Genomic DNA, 27,623 nt, shown 5'->3' with positions numbered 1-27,623 from the left:
AATTGAGAGCTTCGCTTTTACACTCAGCTCCCTCTTCACCACGACGGACCGGTGCAACGTCCGCATTACTGCAGCTGCAGCCCCAATCCGTCTGTCGATCTCCGGCTCCCTTCTCCCATCACTCGCGAACAAGACCCCGAGATACTTGAACTCCTCCACTTGGGGCAGGAACTCATCCCCGACCCGGAGTGGGCACTCCACCCTTTTCCGGCTGAGAACCATGGCCTCAGATTTGGAGGTGCTGATCCTCATTCCCGCTGCTTCACACTCGGCTGCGAACCGTTCCAGTGCGAGCTGGAGGCCTTCACCCGATGAAGCCAACAGAACCACAGCATCTGCAAAAATCAGAGATGAGATTCTGAGGCCACCAAAGCGAAAGCCCTCCGCCACTTGGCTGCGCCTAGAAATCCTGTGCATAAAAATTATGAACAGAACCGGAGACAAAGGGCAGCCCTGGCGAAGCCCATCACCCACCGGGAACGAGTCCGACTTATTGCCGGCAATGCGAACCAAGCTCTTGCAACGGTTGTATAGGGATCGAATGGCCCGTAGCAATGGGCCAGACACCCCATATTCCCGCAACACCTCCCACAGGACACCCCGAGGGACACGGTCGAATGCCTTCTCCAAGTCCACAAAACACATGTAGACTGGTTGGGCAAACTCCCATGCACCCTCAAGTATCCTGGAGAGGATAAAGAGCTGGTCCAGTGTTCCGCGACCAGGACGAAAACCGCATTGTTCCTCCTGTATCCGAGGTTCGACTAACGGACGAACTCTCCTTTCCAGCACCCTGGCATAGACTTTCCCAGGGAGGCTGAGGAGTGTGATCCCCCTGTAGTTGGAACACACCCTCCGGTCCCCTTTCTTAAAGATGGGGACCACCACCCCGGTCTGCCAGTCCACAGGTACTGCCCCTGATCTCCACGCAACATTGCAGAGGCGTGTCAACCAGGACAGCCCTACAACGTCCAGAGCCTTCAGGAACTCGGGGCGGACCTCATCAACACCAGGGGCTCTGCCACCAAGGAGTTGTTTAACTGCCTCAGTGACCTCGCCCCCGGAAATTGGCGGGTCATTCCCCTCATCCCGAGACTCTGCTTCCTCCTCGGAAGACGTGTCAGTGGGATTAAGGAGGTCCTCGAAGTATTCCTTCCACCGCCTGACAATTTTCTCAGTCGACGTCAGCAGCGCTCCGCCAGCACTATACACAGTGCAGGTAGAGCACCGCTTTCCCCTCCTGAGACGTCTGACGGTTTGCCAGAATCTCTTCGAGGCAGTCCGAAAGTCTTTTTCCATGGCCTCTCCGAACTCCTCCCACACCCGAGTTTTTGCTTCAGCCACTGCCCGAGCCGCATTCCGCTTGGCCTGTCGATACCTGTCGGCTGCCTCCAGAGTCCCACAGGCTAACCAAGCCCAATAGGACTCCTTCTTCAGCCTGGTGGCTCCCTTCACCTCTGGTGTCCACCATTTGGTTCGGGGATTACCACCACGGCAGGCACCCACCACCTTGCGGCCGCAGCTCAATGCAACAGCTTCGGCAATGGAGACGCTGAACATGGTCCATTCGGACTCAATGTCCCCGGTCTCCCTCAGAATGCTGTTGAAGCTCTGCCGGAGGTGTGCGTTGAAGATCTCGCGGACTGGGGCCTCTGCTAGACGTTCCCAGCACACCCTCACTACGCGTTTAGGTGCACCAGGTCTGTCCAGCGTCCTCCCCCGCCACCTGATCCAACTCACCACCAGGTGGTGATCAGTTGACAGCTCAGCCCCTCTCTTTACCCGAGTGTCCAGAACATATGGTCACAGGTCTGCTGATACGATTACAAAATCGATCATCGACCTACGGCCTAGAGTGTCCTGGTGCCTAATTCTAATATTTATGTAGATATTTAAAATATACTTTAAGCTTTGGCAAAAACGTTATCATGCAAAGCTGTTCAAATTTGAGTTAATTCGGCACACTTTAACTTTCCAACTATTGTTGGCATACACACAGTAACAAAAACAACAATAATGCTCCACCAGTACACTAGGCTTAAGCTAAATAAGACCAGATGTGAATGAGGAACGTGGTCTCTGTACTCCCCCTTGTTTTGTTTGTTTGTGGCATCATGCATCCTCGAATTGGCCAGGACAAATTGATCTCAGGCAGAGCTATTTGAAAACAATTGTGCTGCACACTTCATTCCTCTGGGCAGTTCTTCTTTTGAATGAAGAATCTGAAATGTTGTGACCTAATTATTATAGACTGGCATGCCTGATCTATTTAGTCTTCATGTGGATGTTGACGTTTGTGGCCGAGGTAGAAAACAAAAGGGAGGGGCGGGCACAAACAGGAAACATATGGTCCAAAATAGAAAAGTCTGGTCCCCAGTGTGATGATGTCTTCTGTGGAAAAGACACATGATTGACAGAAGCAAAAATATTCACTCAGATTATTAGTATTATTTTTTTTAATATTTTCAAAAACTCATAATCTCATATCGCATACCCTACCCAAGAGGCTTTAGCTTGCCCACAGTTGCTGGGGATATGCAAGCCACTTTACAACCCACCTCCACCCCAGCAGTTTCTCTCTTAATTAATGCCATGTCTGTTGTGTTTAATGTCAGCTTTAGCTGCTCAGTTGGCAGCATTAATCAGTGGAAATAATATCTCACTACACAAAGTATCTGTCCTACTGATAATAACTTCCTTTCCTGACTGATGGAAAATAATATTGATATAATAGATGTGTTTCTTCACAATGCTTGGCTTAATAATCCAAATGTGGATCTAATAAATAAACTGAACTTTAAAACCAGCTGACTCTGGTTAAGTTTACTTCTGCACCCTAACTACCAGTATCAAGCTTTACTCATAGCTGTTTAGACTTGTTGCTGAATATGAGGCGTTTTCAGACGTTTTGTGCTAATTTAGCAGAGCCAACATGCTTAAATGAAATGCATTTGATTAGTGATTGTAACGTCTGTTCAGAAAATGATGGTTTGTGTTGGTAATTGTCATAACCAGTCATTACCATTAGTGAGTTGGCTGCTGCATTTCTAAACACCAGCTGCAATTGTCAAAGTAACAAAGGGTCTGTCTCCTATGGTAACTGGAAAGAAGATTTCAATTCAATTCAGATTTATTTATACGGCCTAAATCACAACATTTGCCTCAAGATGCTTTATATTGTAAAGTAAATAATAAATAAACAATAAATGGAAAAGTGCTTTTACATCGCAATATGATGCAAAGTGGAGGAATAAAATGCATAAAATATATTACCAAGCAACTACCATTAGCATACCGTCAATGCTTTGATAACCCAGGGTCTGCTGCCGGTGCTCAGGCCAGCTGACTGACATCTGAAATCTTGATAAAAGGAGCAAGAACCAACATGCTTAATTTTTGCTTCATAAAAAGAAATGGAATTTCTAACTGTGATCAGCATTTTAGCTTTGTGGGAAAGCGAATGTTTTTTGACTTGGTATTAAAGCACTTTCTTTGTGTCCATGTGCAGGAGCAAGAGGACCCCAACAAGCTGGCCACCAGCTGGCCCGACTACTACATCGACCGCATTAACTCCATGGCGGCTGTAAGTTAAACTGATTCTCCACTATTTTTAAAAAAGATAAGAGAAGACATATTCTGCTTTTGCTTAGTTTGCATCATATATGTACCAGGTACTCTCTTTAAACATCTGTCATAAAATGCCATAGAAATGGTTGTATGATGGTCATCTCAGGAATGCATATTACCCTAATAACTACCATTCAAGCATTGTGTTTGTGAGGGGCCAAATCTGCTTGCTTCCGACCACGCATGAAAAATATCAAGGGCCTATTAAGGGAACATAATAAGTCCCCTTTACAACAGCTTTAGGAGCATTGATGGTACTGAACTCTAGTTAATGCAGACCCCACAGAGGTCACTGTTCGCTCAGCCGTTCTCTCTTAGATATCTTGGCTGGCGTTTTATCATCTCCCTGCTGACTGCTTGTTATATTCACACGAGCACATTCCTTCGCTGTGACCCCAGCATTCACACACACTGCGATGACAAACAGGCCATTTCGGCGCTCAGCAGTTCAGTCAGTGGGAAATACTGTCAGACACATGGAGCAAAGCCAGGATGACAATATTCGTTAGTTCTAGACCGTGTGTCTGCCAATAAAAACGGTGTGATACCATCGCAGAGTTCGCTTCTGCTGTGATCCCCATGTCGCTTTAGACAGAAGTGTTGTTATATGATGTTGTATTATATCAAACCGACTGGTTCGTGCCAGCAGCCTCTCACCCCGAGTCCTTCTGTGAACGACAAGCTGCCTCCCAAATGCTTTGAGATCTTAAAACATGACATTTTAAGCGAGTCTCTTGAAAGGTGACACATAAGCACAAAATGTAGAGACTAGCCAAACCGTCCGACATGTTTGCATTCATAAATCTTTCCAGTGTGAGGTAGAACAAACGGTTGAACCTTAGCATACCATAAACACCGAGCTGAAACGTAACGGCATTTAATATCTGTTTATTGCCCTGCAGTTTGTCGAGCGTAGCTGTCGTCGGTTGCAATTTTTGCAGCTGTTTTTGTTTACTGCCTCCACTCCAGAGATGAGAACTGCTTCTGAACAGCACACTGCTACCTGAGCTGAGCGTAGAGGTCTGGAGAAACGATTTTTCAGTCTCTTTAAGGCTCAGACGCTTGACAGCACGCACACACACTCACACAAACCGTATTTTAAGTAGAGCAGGGAGAAAGTGCTGATTTGTGAGTTGCCAAGAATTTGAAATCCACCAGGGCTGTAGTGGAGCCACTGTGCTATTAGGTGTCAGACGCTCTGTCAGAGTTATGTTTCAGATGTTCTTTTCCTGTTTTTCCTGCAAAACACGGTGATTTTAAAAAGTCTACTGTACAGTACCAGAAGTTTTAAAAAGTTGACATCTATTGAAAATGCAGCCGCCCTTGCTTGAGACTTTTACAAAAAATGTGTCTGGAATAATATCAGGGAGAAACCTGGTTTCAAGCACAGTAGCGTCAGCTAATATTACATCAGTGGGTGACATGCATGAAAAAGATTTTACAACTTGTAGCAGTCTCCTTTTTGCACAAGCAGACCTACTTTAAGCTCCATTATTCACCGACTGATTTCCTCCCCTTCCTCTCCAACTGCATTTGGTCCACCACGGAGCTCCAAACGATCTTCAACATCATTTTAAAATTTGGAGGCACTCCACTCCTACCCCGTGACCTCATGTTTTGGCTCCGGCGCGATCTCACCGGGGTCGGCCCCTACACAGTAGCTGAGTTATTGGATGATCTCATTTTGCCGCCCGGAGAGATTACTGTACAACCGGCATCTTGATGTTCATTCATAAAATTGTGTCAGAGCCCTGAGGTTGTTCGTGGGCCACCGCGTGATAACTCAAACGCCCTTGTGACTCTGACAGGAATTTCTGTAGCCCCGCTGTGCCCGAGTTGTATGCAGAGCTTCAGATCTCCCAGCTGGATCGTTTTTTCTGCAGAAATAAAGAAAAAGGAAAATGCATGAAGGTCTCAAACTTCTGGAAGTAATCACAAGACTGATTGATGGGATGAGATGAACTTTGATATGAACTGAGGTTCTGTGCTTTTTAGCAGGTTGATTAGGTGACACATTTTACAATGTACAGGATTAATTGTATTGCAAATAAACTGCATCGTGTTTTCATAATGTTTCGATTGGAAGCAGTATATCTTTGGAGCCATTCAGAATGATCTGTTAGCTAAATCTCTTTTATTACATTGATTTCTGGATATGATTTCATTAAGTTATTTTTTAATTAGTGTCCTCTGACCTGTAGTGCTATTTTCCAAATACTGTATTAATGTGAGTTGCTCAGTTTTAGAGATCTTTTTTACAAAACAGTCTAGCTCTGAAAAGCGGAGCCAAAGCAGAAGTATTTTAAACTTACATGCTTTCTAGTGACCAGCAGGGGGGGGGCTATTCTAGTCCGCTTTCAAAGAAGCGTATGAGAAAATGACCCTGCTGCTCGCATTGCCGGTGACTACGGCAAATGCTTACACGATGAGTTTATGGTCTCAGTTGCTAGTTCCAAGTCTGAATATGTTTATTTTATAAATTATGGTTCTGTTTACATCAAATACAATGATAAAGTTTGGGATTAGGTGACTGACAAGTTGCTACCATATGAGCGTGCAGTGTCCCTGACATCTGATGTTAGGTATTAAAAGAAAAACAGTCACTTCACTGCTTAAATGCAGGCTATGATAAATTACGAGAAATTTTTTTTAGTCTGACGAGATATGAAACATAAACATATACGTTTACTTTTAATGCAACTTGACGTAAGCCTTCCAAATATCTTCTGATGGTGGAAGATACGATGGCAGCTGGATTTCACTAAATTATTTTGTTTTAGTTAACAAAATTTAGTTTGTCTTGGTTTAGATTAAACTCATCCCTTCTTTTTTTTTCCTTTTCTTTTCTTTTTCTTGGTTGATGCGTCAATGATCCACATGGCCCACATTAAGACTTCGATTAGTAGCATTCATCTTTGTTAACGACGCTCTTATGACTAGCTTAAAGGCATAGTTCTGGCTGGGGGGAGGGCATTTCCCATCATAAGGATTTAGGGAAGTACCGTCTGCTGGTTTACCAACTGGCTCTAATGATATCCTTATGTGCATGTTGGCCACAGGTACGGGTGAGCTTACTAATAGCAGATGTAGGAAGGAGCCATTTGGCTAGACTCACTGACACGGTGAACTGGCTCACAGCACGACCCAATCATTCACTCAGCCCAACACTTGTTGTGTCCAACTTCCCATTGACTATGAACACGCTCATTTAGAGCAACAGGAGCCAGAGCGTTTGGCACAGGGCTCCTGAACCATCTGTACTTGAGGCTAAGTCGACACGATGGATGTTTTGAGTGTACCGTTTCTATATTAAACACTCTCGCACACTGGACAGATCTGAGCTCTTGTTGGAAAATCAAACATTGGGTCAGGATTCAGTTAGATATGTCATGGTAGCTAGTTGGCAGTCTATAAAATAATTCTACAAACGGCGGGTGGGGGGTTGTGTGTTACTTTTTAAAGGGACAGTGCACCCCCAAATCAAACTTACCTATTCTTCCTCCGGTCTTTTATTTTTGCCTTGGTCTAAGTTGCCCAATGGCATTTGTCTATGACTCCTCAAAGCAACAAAAAGCTGCCTTAGTAGAACCAAACAACAGTGTCTCTTTCCAAGGTCCACAAACCTTGTTATACTGCGCTTTTAAACGCTTTCACACACACTCACACATCTGGGACGATTTGAGGTTAAGCACTTGTGCAAGCACCACTTGCAGACTGCAGGGGCTGGGTATTGAACCATCAAGCTAACTTTTAGGTTGATGGTTTTATTTGTTTTGTTTTTTTTGTAGTGGCTTGATCATCACAAGACAAGACTTATTTAGAAATGAATGAGCGAGCTGTACCAAAATTTTAAGGTTTAAAGTTTGAAAGCAATCGCAAACAAGTATCTTTTGAGGGAAATGAATGGGCAGCACTGTGACTGGCTGAAACATGCACTGTTTGGCCTCGGTGCTTGGTAGTGAGCTACCATGGAAAAAGCCTGGAGATGCTAAGCAGAAGGCCTGTGTCACTAACTAATGAGAGCATGACTGCTCTCTGATACTGCAGACAAAATCAGTGAAGTGATGCAGAAATGCATTATCACTATTACTATTCTTTTTAGGTTGATTAGAGCTGATTGTCTGCATAACTTATTTTGGTATGTTGTGTAGCTTCAAACACAATCTGTTTGAGTTGTGGTGCCAGAAGTATAAGTCTGCTAATGAGTCTCTGATTGTTCCAATTAGTCCTAGTATCATATATAATCACACTAAAGACACTAAATGTGTGGTTGCAGTCATATTGCTGCCAAATTACAATTAATATTCTTGTGTTAAAGATAAGCTCCGAAAAGATCTGACACGGTGTCTGTGGATAACGTGAACCCTTAAAGTCTTTAAATATCTTAAATCAATCTGATCTTAAAATTTTAACAGACATAAAAAATTAACATTGCACAGAGCAAGAGGCAAAACACACTCTGATCATAAAATGGAAAGTTTTGTAAATATTGGAAACATACATTAAAAAAAAGAACCTTTGTTTTTTGTATCATCAAGGTCAGGAAAGCAGCCTGACTGAAACTGGTTCTTTTAGGAATCTCGTCTCATGGGAGCAGTCTTCATAATGTCTCCAGTCAGATATTAAGTAGCTTTCATCTAAATATCTACATTAAAAGGGAAAAAATAAAGAACCATACATATACAGTAATCACTGCATGTACAATAAAACTGCATGTAATTTCGCACAGCACTGACACTATATCGAAAATGTTTGCAATAAACAGAGCTGCAGTGTGATAGCAAATACATCTACTCATTAATCTAGTTAAGATGTAGGATTAATTTTGTTCTTTTAGTTTTTCTTAGCATTGTCCCTGAGAAGAGACAGAGGCATTGAATATTTTTGATCAAGTCTAGTAGAAATCTAAATTGCAGTGGGGGGGAAAAAAAATAAACATACTTTTAGAGGGAAAACATTTTAAAAATTGCAGTCATCTCCCACAACACCTCAGAGTTGTTTCCTGTCATAAGATTTTCTGCCCAGATACAGAGATGTGATTGGATGACGGAGAGTGTTGTACATTTTGCTTCACGTGTATTTCTCGCCTTGCAAATTGTGATTGTAAATGTGTTGATGTTACTGTCATTCTATTGGCTCAAATGATTCAAGAGAAGGGTCAGTCATGCAAAATGGCCAATAGAAGCCAAAGTTATTGGCCATCAAAAAGTGCTAAAGGCTATTTTCGCTGTGCAAATTACGATCACGCAGGGACCATTATGCCTGTGTGTGTGTGTGTGTGGGGGGGGGGGGTAATTCTTCCAAAAATATTCAAAAACAAGCATTTTGTAGGCTTGTAAAGAAAGATTTAGAGTCATTTCTGCTCTTCAATACTTAAGAAAATTCAACTCTCACAGACTGTGGCAAAATGTAACAAATTGCAAAATGCCTGGCTACGCCTTCATTAAAATCTCTGTAACTTTGCTGTGTTTCACTTCAGCAGCATCAGTCTTTGTACATATAATGTCAATATGTTGATTCATGATGTTGTGGAGTTTATTGTGTACCGCAGGATATGTCCAAAGGTTTTATATGCTATAAAATACAGGAAAAAGAACAGAAATTAGGCAAGGAAAAAAAATTGTATTTTTCTATTTTCCATCCTCAGCTGCTTTGACAAACTAGCATCTGCTGTAATATTTACAACGCTGATGAAGTCTCACAAGTGTTAGCTTTATTTTGATACCAGGATTGTTTATACAGAGTTTGTAATTGCAGAGAAATACTTAATTCATTTTGGGCAGGAACCGCAGAATAGGTGCTTGAGTTCAAGGCAACTGGACTTCATTTTTAGGTTCTTGAAGAAGCCCTACATATTTAACCTCTCGTGGGGTTGTCACCTTAGACCAACTTCATCATCCACATCATCTTTTAGAACCAAAGAAGCCTTTTGCATGAGAAGTAAAATGTCTTAAAAACCTCAGAAAGAAATGCAGCTGCCTTCAGCTCAAGGACATAAGATCAGCCATTTGTTTTGTTGATTGGCTCTTTGCATTCAAGGTTGGGAGAACCACATCCTTAAGAATTTGAGTTGTTTAAGTCCATATTTCTCTGTTGTAATGTCTCATGTCAGGTAACATACAAGTCATGGTGTATTTCTTGCAGAAAACATATGCACAATGGTAATTGAGAGTGAAATCTCGTGCAGTGTTCCCAAAATTGCCATGTGGTTGCGTGCATTTGGTCTGTATCAACAGCCTACATAAATTAGCTTGTTGGACGAGAGATTCGACTGAACCACAAAAACCAAACAACCCCAATCAGTTGATGTTGTTTGTCTTCAGTTTTTGGTTTGTGTGAAATTGATTTTAAATTTTATTCTGAGCGGCATTAAAAAAGTCTTAAACCCAACTTTCCTCGGGCTGTAGGAGCCCTGCTCTAATTAAAAATGGAAAGTACCAAATTACTACCAGCAGGTAACATTCTCACTTGATGTAGAGTTGGAATTGAACTCTATGAATCTGTTATTTGTCCAGTGAAATCTCCATTTCTCTTCTTATCTGCAGATGCAGACTTTGTTTGCCTTTGACGAGGAGGAAATGGAAATGAGGAACAAGGTGGTGGAAGATCTGAAGACGGCACTTCGGACTCAGCCGATGAGGTGAGTGAAACTTAACTCTTCCATGTGACCTTCCCTTGGGCTGCACACAGCGCTGAGCTCTTTGCTCCATTCCTACAATTTAACTTGTTGAGGTTATACCACACACCGTAATCTGATTTAATAATGGATCTCGTGCTGCAGCGCAGTCTGTCTCTTGTCATGCTAAATGAGCCTATTCTTTACTTCAAACTGAAAAGTGATTAATTAAAGAAATTTTCAGTCGTCCACATTTACGCTGTGGTCATTAGCGGCTTTTGGCCTCACTCGTCACCACAAAGAAATATTCAAGGACACTGGGCATCCCCCCAACACAAACCGCCTACGTCTCCCAGTCGGCACCTCCTTTGGAGCTGTCCATCAGCCCGTGCCATTCTTATGAAGCAGTGGTCTGCCCCAAAATGGGGGGTGTTGAGTGTTCTCAAGGACGGCTATAAAATGACAGGCCTCATGTGCAGAGTGACAAAAACTCAGGGCAGCTCTCACGTCTGGGTCGCGTCTGGGTTGTGTGGGTGTATTTGTAGGCCAAGTGTGTGTGGTTGTGTTTGCTCCATGTGCTGACATGTGGGGATCCAAAACAGAACAAAGCTGGTGAGAAGCAGACTCAGAGGTCTAGACAGAAGACAGGAAATCGTTTGAAACTTTCTGTTTTAGACTTTCTGGCCTTGAATGTGAATCTTTATTGGAATATTATAAGGATACCAGAAATTATTGTCAGTTCCAATAGCAGTGAAATCCCACTACTGATGATATCATGCCTCAATAAAACAAGTCAGTCCAATTTAACTTTAACAGATCTAGACCTCTGACTTTGAGCTGCTTAGATAAGTCTAATGTCTATTTTCTGTCTGATATAATCCTAATTATGAGGCACAGATGGAACAGTGGAGCTATGCTGGTAAGCTGGCACCAAATCAAGATAAACGGGGTTTACAAAGAATGATTTAATCTATGGTATTTCCTTATTAGTTAATGTAAGTTGACAGATAGCAGCTGAACAGGTAAAACATTACAACTAACTGTTTTATCATTTGCAGTTTTAATTTTGTATTTAAAAGAAATCTTCTGCTTAAGTCAGATGGGTTCTAAACATTTTTTTTCTTGTTTATCGTCATTAACATATAGCCTAATCAGTATTTATGTGCAAACAAACAAACTAAATGCAAGTCTCAAAGAGTCACTGTAGCTGAATATGGTGTTTTTAACATAATGTAAAAACAAAAAAACAGTAACATTAAAAATATATTTATAAAATGGACAACAACATGCTATATTTAAGTAATTAGTGGAATTTGCAGGTACTGGCAAAATTCTGGTAATAAAAATCACTGAGGTTTGAACGTGTGATATGATGATTGAAATAATTTGTTGGCAACTAAACAGGACAAATATATTTGTTGTGCTGCTGAATGAACAAATACAGATATATAGTAAACACTCTGTGACTTCTAACTCTTACTTACTGACCACACAAAAAAGAAAGTAATATGAATACAAAGGTGCGCTCGAAGGTTCTGGATAAGTAAGGATTTATAATATATTTAAGGTCAGAGTTGCACTTTTTTTCAAAGCTAATTAAATAAGATCAGCCCTGTTCATGTGGTAGACATCCTAAGCTGTATGTAGCTGACAGGGATGGGCTTTGAGTGTGCTCATTAAAGCTGATTTACAGCCTAAACCTGCTCTGATGATCTCACACTCATCCCACATGGGGACTACCGATGCTCTCTGTGTGCTCAGTGAAACTGAACTTTGAACACAGTTTCAGACACTGATAACCAGGAAAGAAAATCCTAATTAGTGGAAAAACTTCTTGCTGAGCTATATGTACTTTATGCCATTACCTGCTGTTGCGGCAAACAACATATCTGAATATATCGTCACAGTTTTCCTCCTTTGACATATTCAGGGTAGTAGGAATACTTATCCAAGTCTGAGGTAACAGGATTTGCACATTTGTGAAAATGCCATTTTAGTGCCTTGGGCTAATTTATTGAAGAAATTTTAAAGGGTTAGATGATGCAGTGCATTATGAAAGGAGTAGGTTTTCAGGAGGGGTTTGCACAGTTCATACTGCATTTGCAGTACATGATGAAAAAAATGTTGTAATTGTAGCAGGAAAGCAGGACGACTACTTGTAAACTTAAATTTACTTCAACATAAGCATCACTTTGGTGAGATGGCTATCTAGTCTCACAAACACTTGATAACGTTTACCCAGTGTTTATTTGGGAAGTACAGTTAATCTTCTGCAATTTTACTACCATAGTTTCTCTAAAGGCCAAATCCCAAAGTATTTGGCACTTGCAGAGCAACTCAATCCTTGAGAGGCCAAGTTAGGTTGTCATCTCTCTGCCATCATTACCACACTGTTGGTGCTGAGTTATTCCAGGTCTAAACTGACCCCCTGCTGGGCCTAATCATCAGGGAGGGTTTTTTGTACTGTTACGATGTTTTTAGAAACGAGCTACAACTAGCTAATGAATGTCATTAGCTTGGTGTTACCGTAAACTGTTTTTTACACACATAAAGCAGCCTGAAAGAATTAGAACAACAAAGTAGAAAAAAGAAGACCAGGTAAATGTTATGACTTGACACTTTAATTTGCTCAGTCCACTTTTCCATGATAGCGGTAGCCTAAATGATTCCCTGCTTGCTCCCTTTCTCCTATGCTAGGCAACTGTTGTGACTTTGCCACATAGTATGTTACATAAAATAAATGTAGATTTTTTTAAATACATATATTCAAGTGACACCCCACCTGATACCCCAGTGCAGTTCCACGTTCTCCTGTTTTTATTTTACCTAATTTATAGTTTAAGGCTTTTTTTTTATATGTCTCTTTTTCTCTATTCATTTCCTCGTAGTGTTGTATTCACTTATTTTACCTCATCAAAGGTGACTTTGCCAACACTATTCAGAGTCCACCTGCTCCCATGCTGTTCACAGAGTGAGTTATTGCTCATTAGCACGCAGATGTTTTAAAGTAGTGGAACAGCGATGCGGGCAGCAGGTGTGTTGCACAGAATATGGGTGTTCAGGGAAATGTCCAGCCAAGCGTGGGCTTTGTGATGAACGGGCAGTTAAAGCGAAATGATGACTTTGTGCTTTGCTGTCTGGGATACATAAAGCAGAGCCTCACCTGCGCTGTGTGTCATTTCCTTGTCCCGTCGTGAATGTATAGAGTTTTTACGGCCTCATCTTGTGAGACACGGTGGTGTCTGTGCGTATTCGGCTTTGACTCATGCCCAGCTTTGGATGCCTGCCTGAAACTGCCTTGCTCCCTCCCTCCTTCACTTTGGAGAGGCAGCTGGGCCTGGTTGTGAAGAGGTGCCCTTGTTGCTACTCATGCTGCTCTGCAGGGCCACGGGACCCAAACACATTGTAGACATGCAGGGTGCCAGGCAGAGCACATCATCAGTAGGCCACCCACTTTCACTCACAGGCTGTTTTGCTGGTGACATGTTTCAATCAAGTGTTTGTTTGTGTGTGTGAACGTTATTTTAAGATTTGCACATTCTTTCTTCCTGACATTGCTACTTCAAGAGGACAGAATAATCTGGAAGGATCTTTTTGATCCTGGTTGATTTGGCTGTAGTTTCAGTTCCTGGAACAACAAACATGGATTTAATACTACAGGCCACAGAATTTGAGAGCAACAAAACAAACTGTTGTCGTTTTAATAATGAACTCAGCCTAAACGCAGCCGTAATCTGATTTCACAGTCTGGAAATACATCAGCTCGTCTGCTCACTTCAGGCTCTTGGGGCACCAGACAATTTGTCGGGGTCTCTGTTGCAGCCAGCAGGTATCCATGCCAACATTTCTGGCTTTTGCACCAGTCATTGTTTACCAAGACAGATAATTTGAAAATGCCAGTAATCACTTAACTCATCATTAGACAATAGTTGATCACTATCCAGTGCATTTCAGAAAATACCATCCCTGCTTTGCTCTTCATGCAAACTGATTTTCTACAAGAAAATGCAATGCAGAAATCTTCTGCTGCTTAAAATCTTTGGTCTCTTGCCTACAGATCACAGAGTTCAGTGGATGGAGTTTATTAAATGGGTAAGAAGTTGGTGTAGACTCTATCTCTTGTTTGTCTCTTGTTCCTGAAAGAGATCAAACTGATCTGCTGTCTTAAATTTTATAGATGATCAATAATGACCAGTAGTGGTAAACTCATTGACCAATATGTTGTGTAGCTACAGAACAAGGAAGTATATTTTTTGGATGAAAGCTACTAGAGACACACTAGCTGATTATAAGATACAAATATATGTAAATAACCCAAGGTTTCTGGGATCAAAGTGCTGGAAATAGAGGAAGTATGAGATGATGGTCTAGTAGTTGTGGTTGCTAGAGCATGGTGAGGTTTGTGGCTTTTGCTAGACGTCGTTCTAGATCTCATTAAGCACCAATTTCCGTTGGACAACATGCACTTAAATAAATTCCTAAATGTGAATTTTGGACTTGTTTAATTCCACAAAACCTAATCTATCAAACTAGTGGAAAGATGAGACCCAAAATCTAAAAGAAAAAACGACCCATGCATAAGTTTGTCCATGCCTTAAAATGTCAAAGGCTTAGTGTTTATTAAACTGAAGTTGGTAGGCTGGTGCAAGAAAAATGAAATCACTCAATAACAGAACAATTGGACTGTATCGATGCCTCCCTGTAAGAGGAGACCACAGGCGAAATATTCTTTCCCCTGTGAGTGATGCTGCACTTAATTTGCCATTTACCAGAAACCTTTTTTTGATGGTTGGAAACTAATTTAATGGCCCAGATGTCTTCATTCAAATATAAATGTGATTATTTCTAAGCAGCCATAAAAAAGGAGGCATTTTGAAAATGATTTCTTCCCCTCGAGTTAGCAGCTTATCACGCGTCCATGCCGGTAGTTATTGTTTTGTTTACCAGCTGTCAAATGGAGCTTGAAGCATCACACTGCGGTTGTGTATTTACTCACGTAAAGCTGAATCTCAACTCAAGTGGGCATGTGAGGGTAGACAGGCAAACACAAACTGCTGCAGCTATGTAGTTAAATGAAATATACACATTCTGGTGTGCATTTCCAGTTAGCGTCCAAATATTTGAATGTTTACTTGTGGTATTTTAACTATGCAGTTGGATATACTTTCATAATCACTGTTGATTTGTTGAGTCATCTGCACATCTGCACTGATGTTTATGTTCATGTTGATGAGCGTGCTTTGCGCTTCTAAGACGTGACCCTCCTCCATCATTGTCATTTCCGTTGCGACATAACTGCACGAGGACAGGAAACTGAGTTATCGTGGAGGTCACTGAGGCCATTCTGGCCCACAATGCATTGCACTCCCAGGCTCATGTCAGCAGAGCACTGTAGTGCTTCCCAAGGCGGCTCTCTGTGGACATTGTTTCTGCAAATCTGTTCCAGCAAGAATATTTACTCGAGTCGACTGCAGCCTTTCACCCTGCTCTTGTGTCAACAGCTCTTTGGATGTTTCGCTGCCATCACATACAAATATTATCCTTCAAAACATTTTGTCGACAGATCTCTCAAAGGTTCCGCTCAACAGAGGGTGAACTTTATATCTGTTTTCACATATTACCAAATACATTAGTGGGGGAGTAGAGTCTCACACCTTCAAAGAGTCTCAGATGGAGTGTTTGCTTCTCTTAGAGCGCTGATTTCTCTCCCTTTGGTACTTAGTAGTTCAACAGGAAATGGAAAGAAACGAGTGATGGCCAGGTGGACCATGCAGGCAGGTTTGAACAGATGGAGAGTGGGGAAAAAGTGGAGTTGAGCACAGGGGTTATACTTCACTTTCACTTTAATCCCAAACGGCAACCTCATGGGTTAAAGCCAAAATGAAAAGACAAGAACTGAACACGTTTCTGCTCTTAGTGCCTATTTTTAATATAGTTATGGTTTGCTGTCCGGTTAAATGTACAAGCAAACCATGCAAGAAGTCTGTACTCTAGTTTTGGTAAGTGAAATTTTAGTATTTTATGTCCATGAAAAAGAAAAAGTAGTTGAGATCATCTTTTTTGCAAGCAGAAACCACATCCTCAATTAGATTTGACAGCATTTTTTGTAAGATAATAGCAGATGGAATCAGCATGGATGTGAGGCTAGGGTCTGGGAAATGCCTCAGTGAGGACTGGTGGCAGCTCATGGGCTGGGCCGAGGGAGGGCAAGTGAGTCACGAAAATGAGAACAAGTCTTCTACAGTGCAGGAAAGCATACATTACTGGAGAACCAGAAGAGGAGTGTATGAGGTATGGTCCCAGTCCTGAAATTGAGATAAATTATCTTTAATACTTATACTTTATAGTTAATTTCCATTAGGTTTCCATTGAATTACCCTCTTTTGACCTACAAATACAAAGCTAATGTCTGTTAAAGAGAAACACAACTAATTTTACTTTTAGAAACCTGTTTGTAAGTATTGTATAAAACCTTTCTTTCCCCTGGGCAATGCTGGGTCTAGTCCATTAAATTACCCCACATGATGCCATTTGAGACATCATCATTAGTTGGGAAATAAAGGCTTCAACTCTGTGGGTGAATTAGAAAAAAAGTGATCTTATCTGATCGCCCTCGAACACTGCTGTGGTGTGGTCACATGATTTGTACTTCATATGAATTGAGTGTAAGGAGACAGTTGCCTTTTCTCACATGTGGCATAAAGCAGGAGATAGTCAGGTACATTTTCGCAACTGGAAATACTCCTGCTTCATGTAGGCTTGCTGTGGTGCCCTGGTAGATTTAGCAGGAGGTGAGACACATGAACTCAGTCATACACTAAAAATCTTTGAACAGATCAGAAACATCACACTGACTTTGTACAAGGAATCTTTGATCTGTATAATTTGTAGAAATGTTTGTGTGTGGAAAAAGTCACACACATATACACATGCAAGCACAACCAGTAAACCATGATATACTATATATGTACAAATCACAGGTGTGCACCTCAGATAGGGTTTGTATTGTAACTTCTATCTACATATGTGACAGTTTTATGCTCAACCCTTCATTTACCACATCGAGTAAAATGCGAGTAATGTTGATTATCGTATAACTTCTCCTAAAAGCCCTGCAGACACCTTGGTCACGGTTTAATCAGCACCTCTGGAGAACCTCCCGGGCTCTCGTTGTCTTTGGAGACCTTTTATAGTCGAACATGACGTGTGAAAATGCGTCTGGATATAGATGAGTGGGTGTCTGAAGGAGATGGTGAGTGTGCGTGTGATTAAGTGAGGGGTAAACGAGAGTTAGAAAGACACATGATCACTTGAGTTTGTGTGTGTGGAAGTGTTGGCCTTTGATAACTTTGTGTGGTTAGGCTTTGAGGCGAGAGCGAACTGTCGGCCAACTGTCTGCCACACACGGGTCATCCACAGTTCAAAAAGGCAGAATGTCTTGCAGCGAAAAATACGTTTGGTTGGAATGAAATTTAAATTTGAGCATCTGGATTAGCTTCCACACCGTCCTCTGCCTCTGGCTGAGGGGTTTTTATGCTTTTTAGATCAATACAGATACAAATTACAATGTTGTTTTAAAGATAGCAGCACTGAAACTCATTTAATAATGTAAGATAAAGCAAATATCTTAGGGCTTTTTTCAAATTTAAATCCGAGACTTTACCTTTGACCATCGCAGGCCTTGACTTTTTCCTGCTACTCTGTCGCTTTTGTTTAGCCTCATTCTGTTCCAAGTTTTATTTCTTGCTTCTTTCTTTCTTTCATCTGTGTGAAGACCTATTTGTGTGTGTATGTGTGTGTGTTTGGCTCAGCGTCAGTATTGTTCGGCAGCTCTGCCTGTGCTCATATTGTATGCAGTTGTTGAGCTTTCACTGCGGGTTTTGAAGTATGCAGCGGTTGTTCCAAGAGCAAAGGGGGGAGGACAGAAACCCGTGCGCGCCAGTCGGCTGAGCGTGAATGTCAGTGGAGAGGAGAAGACAAGAGGGGACTACAAAGTCAGAGGATATGGGATCCATTGATTCAAGTGCTCACTGGAGAGAAAATAAAGTGAGGAGGAGGAGAGAATTGTTGAATGTCAGCTTACTAGGTTTAGTAACGGTCCAGAGGATTAGTCACTGTTGAATGTTTTAAAGAGACATGCATGTATATTTTTACATGTATCTGCTTAAGCGCCCGCACGGGCATCGGGTTATGCTGCAAAGGTTATGTCGGTGCATACTGGGAAGCGAAGTGAAGCTGGCAGTGAGCGAAGTCTTGAATCTCGTCCACTCTTTTGAACCCAAACTCCAAGAACAACATCTGTCACCCTCAGCTTTCCATACATTAATCACAGTGATGTTCAGCTTAATTTCTCTTCCACTATGAAAGCTCTTTCTCTGAGGTGGGCTCTCGGTTCGTGGACAGGCGCGTGGCCGGCCAAAGGCTTGTCACTGATATAATGTGGAACTTAAAACAGTTGGCTTTGTTCTGACTTCACTGCTTCCACTGTCTGTGCTACATCTGACTCAATTCATATCTCATACGTTGGATTTCTTTTTCGTCACCGTGGTGCTGAGTGGAGACTGCAGCGTCTTCGCTCAAACAGGAAAGTCTGCTGAAAGGTTGCATGAGTGTTCTGAATGCATTGCCAAGAGAGGCTGACTGTATGCATGCGTGCATACTGTATGAGCCTGCTGAAGATCAGAGGATGATATCTCTTTAAGAGATTTACTGGACGTGCCAGGTTGAGTTTCTGTGAGTGCATCTGCTGGAAATCTGGGATTAATCATGTGTGAGCAGAGGAAGAGCTCTGGCCTCGTCATAAAGGATAATAAATAGATTTTTCTGCATTATATTTTTTCACATTTCTTTTGTGCCAAGACAGCAGTGGGAGGGGAATGGTCTGCATACTTCTAAAAGCGTCAAAACAATGTATTTGCTACAATGAATGGTAATAAATCTCAGCACCCTCTTGTCAGACTCTCGCTCTTTCCTCTCTGTCCCTTTGTCTTCTTGACTCCATGCTTCTTTCCTCTTCCTCTGCCCTTTTTTTTCTCCTTACAATCCCTTGTTTGTTTGAAGTAATTTATGAGGCCTATCAGGAATCTTAGCGAGTGGGAAGGTCATTTACAGTCCAGCCCCCACTGTGCTCGCTGGATGTGACATCCCTCACTGTTTACATGTCCTGCCTGCCACTCAACCAGTCTGCTTCTCATCCACAGAGGTCAATAGCTCACTGCTCTCTAATTAGTTCAGCCACTTGATGGTCAGCAGGAGAGAAGTGTCAAAATTGAGGATTTTTTTTCCTTCAAATGAGATAAATGTTAAAGTGAAGTCCATAAAGATATGTCCATAGTGAATCCCCAACCTTTTTCATCCATCTGTGAGCACAGAGGCACAAACACTTTCACTTTCATTATATTTGTCCAGTGCCAGTTCACCACTACTGGCCTCTAACAGAGTTTTATATTCTATGGCTACACTAGAGGGAGAAGAAAAACAAAAGATATGATCCCCTGTGAGCAAGACTTGAGTTTGCTTTAAAAAAGAAGAGAGAAAAGTGGAGCGCAGGAAAACTGTGATTAACAAACAGAAGGCAAAAACACAAACTGCAGGAGAGAAGGCATGGGAAGGGGTCTGGAGGAGAAAGGCCCAGTGTATCACCGGGAACTATGGAAGCAGAATTTCACTGTGTTGTTAAAATATGGGTTAGGTTACAGTTTTAGTATGAACCTTTGTCTTTATATTGTGCGTTGGTTGTAAACTAGCACACTGGCTCAGTCTTTACCCTGCGCTTTTCCTCCTGTCCTCCATTAGGTTTGTTACGCGTTTCATCGAGCTGGACGGCCTCACCTGCCTCCTCAACTTCCTGCGCAGCATGGACTACGAGACGTCGGAGAGCCGCGTCCACACCTCCGTCATCGGGTGCATCAAGGCGCTGATGAACAACTCGCAGGGCCGTGCGCATGTCCTGGCCCACCCGCAGAGCATCAATACCATCTCACAGAGCCTCCGGACAGAGAACTTCAAGACCAAAGTGGCAGTACTGGAGATTCTTGGGGCGGTGTGCCTGGTGCCAGATGGACACAAGAAGGTGCTTCAAGCCATGGCACATTACCAGAAATATGCTGCTGAGAGGACTCGCTTCCAGGTAAGAGAAGCTTCTTTTGTTAGTATCTGAGGTTAACGCAGGGCCATGTCACGTGGCACATTCAGGCTTGAGGAGCCTTTGCTGACAGTGTGAGGCAGACATAGATTATGGGTAAAGGCAGACAAATATTTCTGGGTAATGCTAAAATAAATCAAGCTGCGGTCATTTTGATAAGTTGGAGAATTGTGCCTCAGACGGCTGGCCTTGGGTTACGTCAACACACGTGCGTTATTAAAGGCAGGTGAGGACATCTTAAGTTATGGAGGTCACAGTATGTGTAGTGCTTTAGTGACTAGCAGGACTGAATCAGCAAACCACATCTCATACATCCCCTGGGGTGTGCGGTAAATCATGCCACCTTGGCTAAGCTAACACCACAGGAGCTGAGTGATTCAAACTTACGAGGGCTTTTAATGTTTCTTTGAATTATGATTAAGATACTAAAGAGTGCCAAAGGTCAGTTTAAGAGGCAAAGAAGGGGGCAAGAACTGAGAACAGCAGCCCTGTGCTGCTTGCCTGTTAAATTAAATATAGATTGAAATTACTATCCAATTAATTTCTTTTTTTTTCTCCGATCAAACGCACTTGCTGACTAACTTTGCCGTCTCCTCTGATCTTCCAGACGCTGCTGAATGAGCTGGACAAAAGTACAGGACGCTACAGAGACGAGGTCAACTTAAAGACCGCCATCATGTCTTTCATTAACGCCGTGCTCAACGCTGGGGCTGGAGAGGTCTGCATTCACAGCCTCATGCCTGTTAAACACACTCTAAATAACTGTATACAAAACTTAAGGAGTGTAACTCTCATGGAAAGAGATTTCTTAAATACTTGTAAGAATAGTCACTAAAGCATCAGGAGAGGCTGTTTTTTATGGTTCACAAATAGTAAAGTTTGTTTCATTCTGAGCTTAAAGGTAAATTGAGTGAAATATACGATAAAGTGCAGCCATGCTTTGACTATAGATGCAGTGGCATGGCTTTTGTTTGTGGATCATCATGAACAACATAGATGGTGTTTTCCTCTAAGAACTGTTGACTTTTTAGTTAAAGATTTTGTACCGAGTAAACACAAATAAAAGACAGGACCTGTTAGATAGCAGTGGGTTTTGGAATCAAAGTATTCTTTTTGTAATTATGCTAAAATGCTGCTTAAAGATGATATATACCAAGATACATGCAACACTTTTAAGATTCTGAGGTATCTGATGTCCCATTAAATATGACATATGGATTTATTACAGCTTCGTGTCCTCTCTTATTGTTTGATCCTTTATGTTCAGGACAACCTGGAGTTTCGCCTCCATCTAAGGTACGAGTTCCTGATGTTGGGCATACAGCCGGTCATCGAAAAGCTCAGAGAGCACGAAAACGCCACTTTGGATAGGTGAGTCACTGATGAAGAAATAGAAACTAAATCTTTGATGTGTTTTTAAAAATAACAAAACATCCCACCCTTTTCATTTAATTTTCCTAAAATGGAGTATCACTGCGGTACTGTTGTCTCAAACAGGGTTTATATGTTTATATGCTTGATTAAGATAATAGACGGGAGATCCAATCAAGACCAAATCAGATATAGTGAATCATGCTACCCTAGTACAGTCTAGGAATAGAAATAAGGAGCTGGAAATGAGGAGAGTAAGCCCTCTTTAACATTTGAAACTCTACAAAGAAATGCATTGTCCCCCAATGTTTACAAGCAGTTATTATTAACAAGTAATAAAATTCTAAAGGTAATTAAATAAATACAGAAGTTTGGGATCAAATGAAGGAACATTTTTTATCTCTCTGTTTAGGCATTTGGATTTCTTTGAGATGGTGCGAAACGAGGACGACTCTGAGCTGGCCAAAAGATTTGATATGGTGAGTTTTCCCTGGTTTGACATTAGTGTGTTCCTTTTAGATTGTAGGTAATTAAACAGCTGTGTGGTACCGATTCCTTCTGTTTACTCAACAGACCCATGTAGATACTAAAAGTGCTGGTGCCATGTTTGAGCTGATCAAGAAGAAGCTGAGCCACACTGATTCCTACCCACACCTCCTCTCCATCCTGCAACACTGTCTGCAGATGCCCTGTGAGTACTCACATTTACCTGGGGAGAAAAGACATCAAGTATTTCTAGGCTATACTTTGCTTCAGTGTTCATCTTTTTATATTGAGCTTTTTGAGCTTTTTATTCATGAAAACCCCCCCTAAAAAAACAGATAAGCGTAGTGGTGGCACCCTGCAGCACTGGCAGCTCTTAGACCGGATCCTCCAGCAGATCGTCATGCAGGACGACAAGGGAGAGGACCCTGATATCTCCCCTCTGGACAACTTCAATGTAAAGAACATCATTCGCATGTGAGTGAAATCTCTCATTAATCAACAGTGGACACGTGATCGCTAATGAAGCTTTTTACTATAGTAATGTATTTATATGACAGGATCTTGATTGATACCCTGCCAGGGCTGCTTGTACCTCATGCCCACTGGGAAAAGGTTGGAAATGATTGTTGCAAGTGATGATTCAAGTCAATCAACCACTCAATGCCTTTTTCAAAAGCTTCTCCTCATCCCCCAGTACTGTAAACACTCCAACTTTCTGAGAAAATCTTGTAGTTAATGCATTTAATCAGCATCACTAGCAACAGAGATCAAAGCCCTGATATCATGTGTTTCTTCTATATCAAAGATTGGGAGAGATAAACACTGGAATATGGTGTTTTAGTACAGAGGAGCATATACATATACAATAAACCACAGGGTTTTGCAGGCTATTGCAGAGGAGCACGTGGTAAAAGGGAGCAGGGAATGTAATTTTACAGGAAGCTGAGGTGATGTGAAGGTGGCAGCAGGGGGTCTTGGACTGAATCGGAGGAAACCTTGCTCTGTGCGTGAACTGGCATGGAAGTGGAAGCCAGAGATCAAAAGGAAATTGTTCTAATCGCATTAGGAGGGCTGTTGGGCCAAGTCAGCCATGTTCAGGTGCAGCGAGGCAGACAAGGGGGAAGCGTTATGGCTTGGAAGGAGAAGGTTTGCACAGCCAAATGATCATTGCTAAGTCAGGGTCTCGGTACATGACAAGTGCACACAGACTGAATTTAGAGCTCTGTCTTTGCTGTAACTTGGTGCTGTCATTCTTCTCTTCAGTTCTCCTCATTTTTGTTATTTTTAAAAGCAAGCTTACCATAACAGATGAATGTGTTTAGTCTTTGTGGTGAAAGCACCATAAAACATGTAGCTTGGTGAAGTATTCACCCACTGTTGTTAGTGCAATCAGCACGCTTGAGCAGAATTCTTTCCAGTAGCGATCAGAATGCAAACTTGGATGCTGCATCTGAGCCTGGATGCCCATTGCTATCAACTGAAGATGCATCAGAATGGTTGAAACCTTCCCCTCACTTTACATTTGCTGCCAGCCTCTTCTTGTTTCCATAAACTCACTTCAAATAAATGTTGCCTGGAAAAAGCGTGCATAAGCTGAGATTTCCTTACCGGATCGGCTACACGCAGGAGGTCCTGACGGTTAACGGGTAAAAACATATGACTAGTGCCGTGTTAGCTCAGATGGTGGAGCGCATGTTAAAACAACTGTTAAAACAGCCGGGAGACAAAGTCATTCATCATCTGTGGTCACTATGACGACGGCTCTGAATACTCACACGTGTGCCCGACCCCAGAATTGACGCTCTTGTACAAATCACATTTTTCCACAGTCATGCAAAAATGTTTATTTGACCAGTCAAGAAAAACTGATTGTGTCTTTTTGTTTTAATCAGTTGGATCCTTTTAAACACGACCACTTTAAAGGCCCCGAAACTGACTAATGCCCAGTTTGCTTTCCTGGTGTGAATTGATGCCTTTAAGTGTGAACCATCATCACAGTGGTTGTCCTCTGTGTCATTCTATGGAGGACCAAAAGTGCCAAAATTATCCAAAACTTCCAAAACTATGAAAACCAAATAAATAAATATATGAATAAATTACAATTTATATTTACAATCTAAATCTTTACCTGTTGTTTTTTGGTTTAAATTGTTGAATAGATTATAAAAAATAATGAAAAATAAATGAAAGCAATATTTTAATTATTGTAACTATTGTATTTTAATATAATCATAGTTACATCTATTTTCTTAATGTATTATTTAACAAGTTAAGTTTAAAAAAACAAAAAACAAAATTTAAGTGGGTAAACTGATAAATTCACGCAAATAAATCAAAACACAGCAATTAATGGAAAAATAAATTTCTTCTTTTAAAAAATAATTATGTTTTTAATTATATTATTTATTATTACAATCCTATTTTTGGTGCATTGATTGTCTAATATTTTATGTATTTAGGCTCCTTGTTAAGAACAGCTTTTCTGTGAGTAGTGATGATGCAACATGTTTTTCTCTCAACTCTAGCCAAAGCTACCAGTGGAGCTCAAGGTTTCACTTTCCACTATTCTCCTACAATTAAAAAAAAATCCCACTAAATACAATATATTTATTAACTTACACTTATATCTCATATTTGTGTTTTTTGTTTACATGTACAATAATCGGCAATGCGCATTCCTTACCTCCTTAACCTTAATTTTAAAACTAAACATAACCTCAATCTGAGCCAAGAACCAGGAGTTAGAACTCATAACAGTAACTGACAGGTTTTATTTGAGCACTAATGCTGTATAACGATGCTTAAAAGAGGAAACCGCAACAAACCGGTCAATGCAGGAAATAAATCTCAATCCCTCTCGCAAAGATGAAGTAAAGCAGAAGTAACCCTGACCAATGGGTTTCTCAAATGCCTGTATTGACATGTTTGGACTGAAGTTTCCTCTTATATGCAAGAATTCTTTGCAGACCAGTGTCCACTTTCTCTGTGCTTATTCTTGTCTGTCTGCCTCACAGGTTGGTCAATGAAAATGAGGTGAAACAATGGCGAGAACAAGCAGAGAAATTCAGAAAAGGTAAAGCTAAAGTTCACCAGAATCCATCATGGTTTTATCTTTCTTCTTGCCTGTATTCACTGTTATCCAAATCTGCTAACACCGTGCCAACCCATTGCTCCACCACTGTTTGATTTTAGAGCATGCAGAGCTGCTAGCTAAACTGGAGCGGAAAGAGCGGGAGTGTGAGACCAAAACGCAGGAAAAAGAGGACATGATGAAGACTTTGAACAAGATGAAGGATAAACTACAGCGTGAAGGTGTGGAGCTGCGCTCGGCCCGGGAACAAGTGCTAGACCTGTCGTCGCGCATCAGTGACATTGCTGTGAGCTGCTAATGTTTAATGTTTAATTTATTCATCAATTTAAAGTAATTTGTAATCCCTTTTTTACGGTTTATTTAGTAACTGATCTTTCATTTGACCTCCAGCAGGGCGGAAATGTATCCTTCCCACCTCCCCCTCCTCCTCCTGGCGGCCCTATGCCTCCGCCTCCACTACCTATGACATGCGGCTTTCCTCCACCCCCACCTCCTCTACCATTCAGTTGCCCGCCTCCCCCACCTCCACCTCCTCCACCTGGGGCACCACCTCCTCCACCAGGAGCCCCACCTATTTTTGGAGCTCCGCCTCCTCCCATTCCCTCATCGTTTAACTCGATGAGCAGCATGCACTCCAAGTCCATCCCTCAGCCTTCACATCCTTTGAAGTCCTTCAACTGGGCCAAACTAGGAGAGGTGAGTGAACATGGAAAACTGCATTGTTAAACTAAAGGGTGGGGGTCATTCAAGCCATGGTTTTCCCAAAATTACATAAAAGGGTTGAACTATCGTTTGTGTATAAAAGGTGAACATGCCCGGCCATTAATTTTCTGACATATATATGTTTGTATATTGTTGTCAAAATAAGAAAATTTTCCTCTTTAGTACTTCTAGTATTACTTCTACTACTCTGAAATAGCAAAAATAAATATGAAGTGGATATGAATTATAATAAAACTCAAATCAGCACTTAAAGTGGACGTATTCTGCTTTCGCTGTCTACATTATCATTTTTGGACTCTTCTGGGCATAGACTGTATATAAAAGATGGAAAGATGGAGTCTCATTTTGAAGGCTCAACTTTGGCGTTCTGGTAACTTGCATATCTGCTTTGTGGAAATGTATTTTTTGGAACTTCTACATTTGCTTTTTCAGCCTCAGAGGTTTTCTTTTCTCCTTTTTTATGTAACACTGCATCTTCATTTCAGTTCACCTTCAGTTCATCATATTCTAGGTCCCATCTACCACTTCACTCAGCTTCTGTGCTCACAGTCTAAGCTGTCTGCCTCAGCAACCATGTAAGGATGTCCCCACTCTGTGACATCCCACAGAGGAGAGGATGAAAAAACATCCTGAAGTGGAGTGTTTAGAGCAGTCTGAAGCCTGAAAATTTTGTTTGTACATATGCTGACCTCATATTTTGAACTGTAACAGTTTTAAAATGAGCAGTTGTGAATGAATCAGTGTATATGCATGAACCTCTTATGTCACTCCACCCTGTTTTTAGAACATGGTCAATGGCACCATCTGGAGCGACATTGATGATCTGAGAGCTTTCAAGATCCTCGACCTGAAAGACATAGAGAAGATGTTTTCAGCATATCAGAGACAACAGGTTTGGATTTGTTTGGAAGTGGCTTGTAGTTTTATGACTTGGAAGTGAGTGTGAGAGTGTGTGCGTATAAGCAATTGTTTTGTGTGTGTGGAGTACCATATTGGCCTAGATTCTTGAACTGTGTGTATTACTGAAAGTGTGTGTGACAGGCTAAAGGGTGGGTTGTGTAAAAAGGAACTCTTGAGAGCGCCAAGGTCCAGCTCCGGGCTAACATGAGCAGCTGTTCACTGCTGAATGCCTTATTGTAGAGATGCCACAGAGCTGCTGCTTTGCACTAGTGTCTGCAGAGCATTTGTGTGAGACCTTGACTGGTTCTTCATGGGCTCATGAATCAGGGCGACATGTAGGAAACCGCTGAAGTCACGAGGAGTCACGATACAGGAAACTTTTTACCAAAGCTAAAATAAAGAGGGCATTCACTAAATCATGGCACTAACTAATAGAATAATTGTCTTGGTGGCAACACCATACAGTGCGGCGCAATTACACCCCTCTGTGCCACAAACTAATTGCACACCACTTGTCATGTGGTAATACTGGGTGGAATTACACCAACTGATATATTACACAGATTTAAATATGTTTAAGTGGAATGTTAATTTGCTCTAATTAGTTGGCTCAATGCAAAGTCTCTTTTGAAGCATTAAAATTGTTGAATTCCTTTGTAATGTAT

General features: G+C 41.6%; 1 protein-coding gene across 9 annotated transcripts in view; it reads left to right on the top strand.

The window, feature by feature from the left end:
• Positions 1 to 27,623, top strand: part of daam2 (dishevelled associated activator of morphogenesis 2) — a 111,591-nt gene that overhangs the window by 64,746 nt on the left and 19,222 nt on the right. For 4 of the 9 annotated variants that reach the window (XM_026152818.1, XM_026152811.1, XM_026152812.1 and 1 more), the window contains exons 4-16: positions 3,509 to 3,583; positions 10,173 to 10,267; positions 20,039 to 20,372; positions 20,995 to 21,105; positions 21,655 to 21,758; positions 22,171 to 22,237; positions 22,332 to 22,449; positions 22,580 to 22,718; positions 24,770 to 24,793; positions 25,259 to 25,317; positions 25,437 to 25,621; positions 25,726 to 26,031; positions 26,843 to 26,950. In XM_026152818.1, coding sequence (XP_026008603.1) covers positions 3,509 to 3,583; positions 10,173 to 10,267; positions 20,039 to 20,372; positions 20,995 to 21,105; positions 21,655 to 21,758; positions 22,171 to 22,237; positions 22,332 to 22,449; positions 22,580 to 22,718; positions 24,770 to 24,793; positions 25,259 to 25,317; positions 25,437 to 25,621; positions 25,726 to 26,031; positions 26,843 to 26,950 — 1,725 coding nt within the window. The remainder of the gene's footprint in view (positions 1 to 3,508; positions 3,584 to 10,172; positions 10,268 to 20,038; positions 20,373 to 20,994; positions 21,106 to 21,654; positions 21,759 to 22,170; positions 22,238 to 22,331; positions 22,450 to 22,579; positions 22,719 to 24,769; positions 24,794 to 25,258; positions 25,318 to 25,436; positions 25,622 to 25,725; positions 26,032 to 26,842; positions 26,951 to 27,623) is intronic. The other 5 variants (XM_026152820.1, XM_026152817.1, XM_026152819.1 and 2 more) reach the window with 3 other exon arrangements.

The sequence above is a fragment of the Astatotilapia calliptera genome, chromosome 19 (genome assembly GCF_900246225.1).
Source record: "Astatotilapia calliptera chromosome 19, fAstCal1.2, whole genome shotgun sequence".
Taxonomy (NCBI): domain Eukaryota; kingdom Metazoa; phylum Chordata; class Actinopteri; order Cichliformes; family Cichlidae; genus Astatotilapia; species Astatotilapia calliptera.
The sequence above is the reverse complement of the archived record's forward strand: the minus strand, read 5'-3'. Positions and strand labels throughout refer to the sequence as shown.